This window comes from Mobula hypostoma, chromosome 3, assembly GCF_963921235.1.
Source record: "Mobula hypostoma chromosome 3, sMobHyp1.1, whole genome shotgun sequence".
Taxonomy (NCBI): domain Eukaryota; kingdom Metazoa; phylum Chordata; class Chondrichthyes; order Myliobatiformes; family Myliobatidae; genus Mobula; species Mobula hypostoma.
Window position 1 is genome coordinate 81,607,208 of NC_086099.1, and position 12,275 is coordinate 81,619,482.

Here is a 12,275-nt window from a genome sequence, read left to right on the forward strand (position 1 = left end):
AGAGTTTCTAGGAATGAAGCCTATCCTGGTCCAACCACATTGATGCCTCTACTTCCCAAAAGGATAAAGATGTTTGATTTATCATCTTTGATTGTCACCAATTTTTATTGCTGCATGATAGAAAGCACCCTATCTGGATGCGTTGTGATTTGGTATGGCAACTTCTCTGCCCATGACCATACTGAACTGCGGAGAGTTGTGGGTACAGCTCAGCACATCACAGAAATCAGCCTCCCCTTCCTGGGCTCTGTCAACACTTCTGGATGCCTTGATAAAGCAATTAGTATAATCAAAGACCCACAGCTAACCCAGACATTCTCCCTTTCCTCACTCTCATCGGGCAGAAGATACAAAAGCCTGAAAACACGTACCACCAGGCTCAAGGCCAGCTTCTATAAGACTACTAAACAGTCCTTTGATGTGTTAAGATGGACTCTTGATCTCACAATCTACCTCATTATGATGTTGTACCTTATTAACTGCTTGCACTTCACTTTCTCGGTAACTGTAACAGTTTACTAATGTTTATCTGGTACTACCACAAAGCACCCTTGTAATGAATCGACTGTATGGGCAGTATGCAAGACAAGATTTTCACTGTACCTCACAACATGTCACTATAATAAACATGTTTACCACTTTACTAAACAGAACCTCCAGCCAGATTGAGATCACCACTGTACAGTAGTGGCTTACCATTTGGCACTTCTGATGTGATGCTCATAGGCCTTCTGAGCAAGGTTCCTCATGGACAGTCCGAGGCGGGTTTGAGGATAATATCACCACTCTCCAAGGAATCAGAACATTGGTCTGTTTCCCAGAATGAAAATGCCTGAAATGTTGGACCTTTACAGTATAAATGCTCTAAGGGAACCTGGTGCATGTCTATATGTATTTCAGCTGTACGTGGGGGAATAAACATTCTCTCCAGTTTATGGGAGGTTCTGACTGCAGTACAGGTGTTTAAAATGCCCCATTTGTGCAATCCTTCTGGGAATGGTCATCATGGCCAAGTTTTCTTCACTCTCAGTTCTGGCAAACCATCCATCTACCTTCTGCACTTATTTTACTGAACAGCTGGGACAATGATATATATTGGATAGCACACTGCAAGGAAGTAGAGACAATAAGTTTGATGGCAGTGGTGATCTTTATAGACACTTGTGATGCACACCCACTAATTGTTCACGTCCACCCCCTCGATCTGGCACGGCACTGTCGTTCTGCAGAAGATCTGCTACTCCAAGGGATCATCGATAAATGGTAAAATTAAGTAAATATTAAAATTTATAAAATGTAGCAATTAGATGCTCTGCAAAATATTTTTATTGTGCTTCATTGTCTTTAGCAACAACGTGGATACTGTAATTACCTCCTTTCTCAGTAAAACATGTTACTAAAAAAATTAAATATATTGTTATTGCTGAAATGAACTTTCTTCGTAATTTTAATTGTGCAGGAGGTAAGTAAAGGGCAAATATTATTTTTGCTCTTTGTCAGGGTGAGTAAAACTATCGGTGTTCAAATGTTCAAACTCGCTGTTTAATATCACTATGACATTGATTTACAATTCTTACTCAGAAATCAACTAAAAAATCTTTGTTTTACCTAAAAATTTTGTGATTAGTTGCCTAAAAGCTAAGCAGTTAATTGAATGTTTTGATTTTCCGTTTTTACACCAATGCTTGAGTCTGAAAGATGCTGTTTTTATTTGCAGAATTTGTACTGCACCAGATTTTACCATATGAATCTGTATCTGTGAACACGTTCTCTTTCAAGAATGATGTTTACGTCGCAATTGCACAACCAAATGTCGGAAACTGCAGCGTGTTAGAATGGGACCATATTGAGAGGAGTTTTAGAAGTTATGACAATATTACTGGTATGTACAAATCTTACTAATGTTTACTATGTGTACTTGTACATTATCTAATCATTTGCTTTTGAAAGGTGAATATCCCATTATCCAACACTTTGCATGCAATTTATGCAATTTTCAGATACTCAACCATGCAGACAGTGGAAGCCAGGGAAGGAAGGAAATTCATGGTCCAGTTGATAGTCTCAGGATTGATCCCCACTGTGCTGACTTAAGAATTAATAACAGCAACACATTTAATGTTTGTTGTACAAGCTGCGGAAGGCAAAATCTCTGGTCTTGATTTCTAGCGTCCAGTTAGAAAATCTCCATTTATAAATTTTCACTTAAGAGATGGTCGGGTTTGCCCAGCATGGAGAGTCTTCTGACGTTTGCTGTCTGGAGTTGCGAGGAAAAGAATTATGAGTTGAATTAAATAAAAGGGGTCCACTGGAACATAATGGAGATTGAATTTCTACTCCGAGGAGAGTCTGGGGAAAAATAATACCAATGGTATCTCATTTCAATTTATGTGTTTGATTATGTGCTAGTTCTGGATCATAAATTCATGTAGGTTTATAAAAATAAAATTCAGTGTTATAACAATGCAAATCTGTGCAATAAATCTATTGATGGTTGGCTGCCTATTATAAAGGTCAAGGTTGTGATTCTAATATTGATGCAGCGGAATTTACTACCTCACTATCACATTCCTTCTCCGACTTTGCTATCACAACACCACGTAGGAGCCATTTAAGAGTTACTGCAAATTTACAGTTTTTCTAAATCTTAAAATTTTGAGAGTAAATGTATAATGTAATCGGGCTACTTTTAATGATTGAACAGACACGAAGAGTATGAAACACATCATTGATAATACAGGGATGGTGTATGGTTGGGCTTGAGTCATTCCATTTAGTATTTTCACAAAGCTGCATGCCTGTGTTCCAACACTGGATGGCTGACGAACATAACATGTTTGGTTCTCCCACTACTATAGCTGGACCTGAAATGGCCCACCTAGCCACTGTCTTAATCGACCCAGCAATCATTGCACATGAAATCCAGTGTCCCCAGTACCATCCATGGACCCTCAGCAATGTTGCCCTACCTTTTCCCAATCGCTCCAGCTACCTAGCAAACACCTCCCTCGTTCTTTCATCACTTTACCTACAGCATTTATGCCCTCTCCTCTCCCAATTTTTCAAGCCACTTACATCGATGTTCTCTGTTTCTGAATGCAAAGCTCCCTCTCTTTCTTTATTAATCTTTTTATTGCAAAGCTCCCTCTCACTCTTCTCCATAACCCTGACGCACCACTCAAATTTCACAATGGTCATCCAGCTTCCCAATGCAGTTGGCGACAGAGGGGAAATGGATTCTAAAAGTAATAAGGTCATACCTTTAAAATGGACAAGACCTCAAGGTAACTCTTACAGTTTTAACGTTGCTACACTGTCTATTCAGGAAGAGTCACAGAGAAGTACAGCACAGAAACAGGCCCTTTGGCCCATCTAATCCATGCAGAAACCATTTCAACTGCCTACTTCCAACGACCTGCACCAGGACCATAGCCTTCCCTATCCCTACTATCCATGTACCTATCCAAACTTCTCGGAAACTTTGAAATCGAGTTCGCATGGGCCACTTGTGCTGGCAGCTCATTCCACACTCTCACGCCCCTCTGAGTGAAAAAGTTTCCCCTCATGTTCCCCTTAAACTTCTCACCTTTCACTCTTAAACCATGACCTCTTGTTGTTGGCCCATCCAACCTCAGTGGAAAAAGCCTGCTTGCATTTACCCTATCTATACCTCTTATATTTGTACATACCGCTATCAAATCTCCTTTCAATCCTCTACATTCTAAAGAATACAGTCCTAATCTACTCAATCTTTCCTTATAACTCAGGTCATCCAGACCTAGCAAGATCCTTGTAAATTTTCTCTGCACTCTTTCAAACGTGCTTGCATCTTTCCTGTAAGTAGGTGACCGAAACTGCACAGAATACTTCAAATTATGCCTCAGCAACGTCTCATACAACTTCAACTCCTAGCAGGGTGGAGAATCTGGGAGGTCTTGGGGTCTGTGTCGATAGGACGTTCAAAGCTGCTGCACAGGTTGACAGTGTTGTTAAGAAGGTGTATCGTGTGTTGGCCTTCATCAGCCATGGGATTGAGTTCAAGAGCCGTGAGGTAATGTTACAGACCCCACTTGGAGTACTGTGTTCAGTTCTGGTCACCTCACAGGAAGGATGTGGATACTATAGAGAGAGTGCAGAGGAGATTTACAAGGATATTGCCTGGATTGGAGTGTGTACCTTATGACTATAGGTTGAGTGAACTCGGCCTTTTCTCCTTGGAGCGATGGAGGATGAGAGGTGACCTGATAGAGGTGTACAAGATGATGAAAGGCATTGATTGTGTGGATAGCCAGAGGCTTTTTCCCAGGACTGAAATGGCTAACATGAGGGGGCATAGTTTTAAAGTGTTTGGAAATGGGTACCGAGGGGATGTCAGGGGTACGTTTTTCACAGAGTGGTGGGTGCGTGGGATGCACTGACGGCGGTGCTGGTAGAAGCGGATCCAATAGGGTCTTTTAGGTATGTACATGGAGCTTAGCAAAATAGAGGGCTATGTGATAGGGAAATTCTAGACAATTTCGAGAGTAGGTTACATGGTTGACAAAACATTGTGAGCCGAAGGGCCTGTAATGTGCTGTAAATTTCTATGTTCTATGTTCTTTTCAACATAACATCCCATCTTCTGTACTCAGTACATTAGTTTATGAAGGCCAATGTACCAAAAGCTTTCTTTACGACCCTATCTGCCTGTGACACCACCTTCATTGAATTATGTACCTGTATTCCCAGATCTGTTTGTTCTACACACACCCCAGTGCCCTACCTTTCACTGTGTAAGACCTATACTGGTTGGCCCTATCAAAGTGCAAAACCTCGCACATGTCTGCATTAAATTCCATCTGCCATTTTTCAGCCCATTTTTTCAGCTGATGCAGATCCCTCTGCAAGCTAATATAGCCTTTCTCATTGTTCACTACACCCGCAATCTTGGTGTCATCCGCGAATTTGCTGATCCAGTTAACCACATTATTGTCCAGATCACTGATACGGATAACAAACAACAAATGAACTAGTACCATTCCCTGCTGCCAACTATTAGTCACAGGCCTCCAGTTAGGGAGGCAACCATCTACTACTGCTCTCTGGCTTCTCCCACAAAGCCAATATTAAATCCAATTTACTATCTCATCTTTAATGCCAAGCAACTGAACCTCCTTGACCAACTTCCCTGCGGGACCTTGTCAAGTGCCTCACTAAAGTCCATGCAGACAACATCCACTGCCTTGCCTTCATCCACTTTCCTGGTAACTTTCTCCAAAAACTTGATAAGATTGGTTAGACATGACCTACCATGCTTGAAGCCATGCTGGCTATCCTTTGTCTATATATACCTATATATGTAGTCCCTTAGAATACCTTCCAATAACTTTACCACAAATGATGTCAGACTCATAATTTGATGGTTTATGTTTACAGTATTTTTAAAAAGTGGAACAAACGTTTGGCATTGTCCAATCATCTGGTACCTCTTCTGTCTCTAAAGATGTTTTAAATAACTCTGCTAGGGCCCCAGCAATTTCTGCACTCATCTCACGTAGGGTCCGAGGGAACACCTTGTCAGGCCCTGGGGATTTATTCACCCTGATTCATCTCAGGGAAGCAAACACTTCCTCCTCTGTAATCTGTACAGGATCAATGAAGTTGATGCCACTTTCCACATCGGTCTCCTGAGTAAGTACAGATGCAAAGAATGCATTTAAGATCTCTCCCATCTGTTTTGGCTCCACGGATGGATGAACATTCTGGTCTTCCAGAGGACCAATTTTGTCCCCAGCAATCCTTTTGCTCTTAACATACTTGTAGAATCCCCTAGGATTCTCCATCAACTCCTCGTCTGCTAGAGCAATTTCATGCCTTCTTTTAGCCTTCCTGATTTCTTTCTAAAGTGTTCTCTTGCATTTCTTGTACTCCATAAGCACCTCATTTGTTCCTACCTGCCAATACTTGCTATGCTCCTTTTTTCTCTGAACCAGGGCCTCAATATCTCTTGAAAACTAAGGTTCCCTACAATTGTTATCTTTACCTTTTATTCTGACGTGCACATACAAGCTTTGTACTCTCAAAATTCCATTTTTGAAGGCCTCCCACTTACCAAGTACACCTTTGCCAGAAAACAGCCTGTCTCAATCCGAACTTGCCAGATCATTTCTGATACCATCAAAAATGGCCTTTCTTCAATTCAGAATCTCAACCAGAGAACCAGACCTATCTCTTTGCATATTTACTTTGAAACTAATGGCATTGTGGTCACTTGATGCAAAGTGATCCCCAACACAAACTTCTGTCGCCTACCCTGCCTCATTCACTAATTGCAGATCCAGTTTTGCATGCTCTCTTGTTCTGCATTCCACTATTTGAATTCCTGGGTCCAAACACTGTTCATGTAGAAAGCATGTCTGAATAAGTTTCGTTCGTATACTTGACCTTTTATAAATACTATTGCCTTCTGAGAGCTGTGTCTAATTTTTTTTGAAGCTGATGATCACTTTTTCTTTTCTCTGTTGACATGTGTAATCTTCCATTCTGTTTGCTCCAAGATAAAAAATATTTCATGACCATAAAATTGTAAGCTACATTCTGCTTTGCACTGGGTGTGTTCAAAGCATTTCAGCTTCAAATTTCAGTATACTGAATGCAAATACTGTAGCGGTGTGCTACACACAGCGCTAGAATAACCACACGGAGTCGGTGAGTTGGAGTTGCGATAAAGAGATTTATTCAAACTTCGCGGCCTGCTTTAAAGCCTTCCCGTTCCCGCCCTCCCTGGGTGGGACTGCTGTGGGGAATGCATATTCCCAGACCCTTTCCGCGCGTGGGATTTTCCCCTGCTGGTGAAGATAGCCTGGCGCCCTTTTTGGGGCTGGCCCTCTGCCTGCGCGCGCTGTTGTGAGCCGGTTCGTGGGTGCCAGAAAGTGGGTCGCCACATAACCCCCCCCCCCCAGAACCGGCGATACCTCCGCCAATGTCCACAGTCTGGATCGGCCTCTGTTTGGGAGGTCTGCCCCTGCGCCGCAGTGCCTGAGCCTGGACCGGCTGTGCCAAGTCCACATGGGCTGATTTGAGTCGGTCCACCGTGAAAACCTTCTCTCTCCCCCCAGTGTCCAGCACGAACATGGATCTGTTGTTCCTGATCACCTTAAACGGCCCCTCGTAGGGCCGCTGTAGCGGTGCCCGGTGTCCGCCCCGTCGTACAAAAAGAAACTTACAGTTCTGCAGGTCTTTGGGTACGCAGGTCGGGCTCTGTCCGTGCTGTGAAGTGGGTATGGGGCCAGATTACCGAGCCTCTCCCGTATTCTGTCCAGGACTGCTGTAGGTTCTTCCTCTTGCCCCCTTGGGGCTGGTATGAACTCTCCTGGGACGACCAGGGTGTGCCATACACCAACTCGGCCGACAAGGTGTGTAGATCCTCTTTGGGCACCGTGCGTATTCCGAGCAGGACCCAGGGAAGCTCGTCCACCCAGTTAGGCCCTTCCAGGCAGGCCATGAGAGCCGACTTCAGGTGACGGTGGAAACGCTCCACTAGTCCGCTCGACTGTGGGTGGTAGGCAGTTGTGTGGTGTAGCTGAGATCCTAAAAGGTTGGCCATAGCCGACCACAGGCTGGAGGTGAACTGGGCGCCCCTGTTGGAGGTAATGTGGGCCGGTACCCCGAAGCGGGCTACCAAGGTTGCGATCAGTGCTCGGGCCAGGATTCGGAGGTGGTGTCGGTGAACAGGACTGCCTCTGGCCATCTGGTGAACCGGTCTATCATAGTTAGGAGGTACCGCGCTCCTCGTGACACTGGCAGGGGCCCCACGATATCCACATGAATGTGATCGAACCTCCGGCGGGTGGGTTCGAACCGCTGCGGTGGAGCCTTGGTGTGCCGCTGCACCTTGGCCGTTTGGCACTGCATGCACGTTTTGGCCCATTCACTGACCTGTTTACACAGCCCATGCCACACGAACCTGTTGGCAACCAGCCGGACGGTTGTCCTGATGGAGGGGTGCGCTAAGTTGTGAATGGAGTTGAAAACCTGCCGGCGCCAGGCTGCTGGGACGACGGGGCGGGGTTGGCCGGTAGCTACGTCACATAGTAGGGTTCTCTCACCTGGGCCTACGGGGAGGTCTTGGAGCTGCAAACCGGAGACTGCAGTCCTGTAACTGGGGATCTCAGCGTCTGTCTGCTGTGCCTCTGCCAGCGCTGCATAGTCCACCCCCTGGGACAGGGCCTGTATGGTCGGTCTGGAAAGTACGTCCGCCACGATGTTGCCCTTTCCCGAGACATGCCGGATGTTCGTCGTGTACTCGGAGACGTAGGACAGATGTCGCTGCTGGCGGGACAACCAGGGGTCGGACACCTTCATGAACGCAAAGGTAAGCGGTTTGTGGTCTGTAAACGCGGTGAAGGGCCTACCTTCTAAGCAGTACCTGAAATGTTGGATTGCCAGGTATAGTGCCAATAGCTCCCGGTCGAAAACACTGTATTTGAGTTCAGGTGGTCGTAGGTGTTTGCAGAAGAACGCCAGGGGTTGCCAACGACCCTCAATGAGTTGTTCCAGCACTCCACTGACCGCTGTATTGGATGCGTCCACCGTGAGGGCAGTAGGAACGTCCGTTCTGGGGTGCACTGGCATCGCGGCATTTGCCAAGGCTTGTTTGGTTTTAACGAAAGCGGTTGCGGCCTCTTCGTCCCAGGTAATGTCCTTGCCCTTACCCGACATCAGAGTGAACAGGGGGCGCATGGTGGTAGAAATTCACCATACCCACGAATTCCTGCAGGCCTTTGATTGTGTTGGGTCGGGGGGAGCGGCGGACCGTGTCTACCTTGGCTGGCAGAGGGGTTGCCCCGTCTTTGGTAATCCTGTGGCCCAGGAAGTCGATGGTGTCGAGTCTGAACTGGCATTTGGCTGGGTTGATTGTAAGGCCGAATTCACTCAGGCGGGGGTAGAGCTGGCGGAGGTGGGACAGATGCTCTTGACCAGCCGTCCCCAACCACCAGGCCGCGGACCGGTACCGGGCCACAGAGCATGCGCCACTGGGCTGCGAGGAAGCGATATGATTTGGTCAGCTGCACCTTTCCTCATTCCCTGTCACAGCCACTGATCAGCCATTACGCATGCGAGGTCATGACCCGCGCATCTTCCGTGTCAGGGCGGGAAGGCGATCAACTCCTCGAGCTTGCAAATGACGACGGGCTGAAAAGTATGTTTGACATAACATCTCTGTCAGCATTTTGGATCAAAGTCAAGGCTGAATATCCTGAGATAGTCATGAAAGCACTGAAAACGTTGCTTTCATTTCCAACATTTTTCTGCGAAGTGGAGTTTTCTGCAATGAATGCAACGAAAACTAAACTGCGGAATAGACTGGACATCAGGAATCCCCTTCGAGTATCGTTGACTCCCATCACCCCTCGATAGGACGGTGTTGTTGCAGGGAAACAAGCCCAGGGCTCCCACTGATTCAGCGATATTGGTGTGTTGCAATGATTTTATATATTCATACGGGGAAAATATGTGCTGTGTGTTTAAAATCCAAATATTACTTAAAATGTTATGATGCTATTGACTTATAAGTGACCTATATAACCATATAACAATTACAGCACGTAAACAGGCCATCTCGGCCCTTCTAGTCCCACCGACCTGCACTCAGCCCATAACCCTCCATTCCTTTCCTGTCCATATACCTATCCAATTTTTCTTTAAATGATCATATCGAACTTGCTTCTGCCACTTCTACTGGAAGTTCGTTCAACACTTCAAGCTCCCCTGATAATTGATTTATCATTATATCCATGCGAGGAAAATATGTGCTGTGTGTTTAATATTAAATTCGTTAGATAAACCCTTTTAGAAACAAAATCGAGTGTATTACCCACTTATCACCTATATTCCGGTAGTGATTAACACCCACCCCCACGAACAGAATCGCCAAAAAGGATTTGCTTTGGGGTGGGGGATCAGCAGGTCACGACGCACATGCACATTGGTGCCCGCGCAAGGCTTCATGGTTATTGTAGTCTTTTGGGTAAACAACGTTGGACTGCTACTCTTGTTCGTTGGCAACCCTACCCCCACCCCCCCCCCCCGGGTCGGCTGGTCCACGAGAATACTGTCAATATTAAACCGGTCCGCAGTGCAAAAAAGGTTGGGGACCCCTGCTCTTGACGACTATTGCTGGCTATGAGGATGTCGTCCAAATAGATGAATGCAAAGTCCAGGTCACGTCCCACCGCGTCCATTAGCCGCTGGAACGTCTGTGCGGCATTCTTTAGACCGAACGGCATTCGGAGGAATTCGAAAAGTCCAAAGGGGGTGATGAGTGCTGTTTTAGGGATGTCATCCGGATGTACCGGGATTTGATGGTATCCCCGGACGAGGTCTACCTTGGAAAAGATCCTTGCGCGATGTAGGTTTGCTGCGAAGTCTTGAATGTGTGGCACAGGGTAGCGGTCTGGCGTTGTAGCCTCGTTCAGTCTGCGGTAGTCACCGCATGGTCTCCAGCCCCCGGTTGCCTTGGGCACCATGTGCAGCGGGGAGGCCCATGGGCTGTCGGACCGTCGTATGATCCCCAATTCCTCCATCTTCTTGAACTCCTCCTTCGCCAGTTGGAGCTTGTCCGGGGGAAGCCTTCGAGCATGGGCGTGGAGGGGTGGTCCCTGGGTCGGGATGTGGTGCTGTACTCTGTGTCTGGCATGGCTGCCGTGAACTGCGGTGTCAGTACTGATGGGAAATCCGCCAGGACGCTGGTGAATTCATCGTCGGACAGCGTGATGGAGTCCAGGTGTGGGGCTGGCAACTGTGCTTCACCCAGGGAGAACGTTTGAAAAGTCTTGGCGTGGACTAATCGCTTCCCTTGCAGGTTGACCAGCAGGCTGTGGGCTCACAGAAAATCCGCCCCCAGGAGTGGTTGGGTCACGGCGGCCAGTGTGAAGTCCCACGTGAACCGGCTGGAGCTGAACTGTAGCCGCACCGTGCGGGTGCCATAGGTTCGTATTGTGCTGCCATTTGCGGCCCTCAGGGTGGGTCCGGGTTCTCTGTTGTGGGTGTCGTAACTCGTTGGAGGTAAAACGCTGATCTCCGCTCCGGTGTCGACCAAAAATCAGCGTCCCGACTGCTTGTCCCAGACTTACAGGAGGCTGTCCTGATGGCCAGCCGCCGTAGAGATCGGCAGCGGCTGGGCCTTGGCGTTTCCCGGGAATTTGCAGGGTGATCTACAGCAGCGGGCCTCTGTGCCCCACCGCTGGTGGTAGAAGCACCACTGTCCATTGGGCTCTGCTGCCGGGCCTGGTCTGGTCTGTCGTTGGGCGCGCAGCTTGGTGATCTGTGCGACGGATGCCCCTCTCTCTTTCCTGGCATTCCACAGCACATCTGCTCGGGCTGCCACCTCCCGGGGGTCGCTGAAATCTGTGTCGGACAGCAGCAGGCGTATGTCCTCGGGCAGTTGCTCTAGGAACGCCTGCTCAAACATGAGGCAGGGTTTGTGTCCTTCAGCCAGGGCCAGCATTTCGTTCATTAATGCCGACGGCGGCCTGTCTCCCAAACCATCCAGGTGCATTAAGCGGCGTGCTCATTCGCGCCGTGCGAGTCCAAAAGTCCTTATGAGCAGGGCTTTGAATGCTGTGTATTTGCCGTTCTCCAGGGGCGACTGTATAAACTTCTCAACTTGTGCAGCAGTCTCCTGGTCGAGTGAGCTCAGCACGTAGTAGTAGCGAGTGGACTCCGAGGTTATCTGCCGAATGTGGAATTGTGCTTCTGCTTGTTCGAACCACAGACGGAGTCTCAGCGGCCAAAAGCTTGGCCGTTGTAACGAAACTGCGTGAACAGATGCGGCGTCGGTCATCTCTGGCCCAAATATCATTTGGGCCGTCGGGGTTACCAAATGTATCGGTGTGCTACACACAGCGCTAGAATAACCACACGGAGTCGGTGAGTTGGAGTTGCGATGAAGAGATTTATTCAAACTTCGCAGCCTGCTTTAAAGCCTTCCCGTTCCCGCCCTCTCTGGGGCGGGACTGCTGTGGGGAATGCATATTCCCAGACCCTTTCCGTGCGCGGGATTTTCCCCCTGCTGGTGAAGATGGCCTGGCGCCCTTTTTGGGGCCGGCCCTCTGCCTGCGCGCGCTGTTTCGTGAGCCAGTTCGTGGGTGCTAGAAAATGGGTCGCCACAATACTATGGGGAACTACATTTTTGTGTTACACGAGTTTGTTAGTTTCTGCACTACTTAGCAACTAGTTACAAAATCCCAATGACGAGACACTATAAACCGACTACCAGCCTGCTCTGAAAACAA

At 47.6% G+C, this 12,275-nt stretch overlaps 1 protein-coding gene across 1 annotated transcript in view; it reads left to right on the forward strand.

Annotated features, from left to right (window-relative positions):
* lgi2a (leucine-rich repeat LGI family, member 2a) overlaps nt 1-12,275 on the forward strand; it is a 72,042-nt gene that overhangs the window by 53,367 nt on the left and 6,400 nt on the right. The window contains exon 7 of the mRNA XM_063042160.1: nt 1,718-1,882. Within this exon, the coding sequence (XP_062898230.1) occupies nt 1,718-1,882 (165 nt within the window). The remainder of the gene's footprint in view (nt 1-1,717; nt 1,883-12,275) is intronic.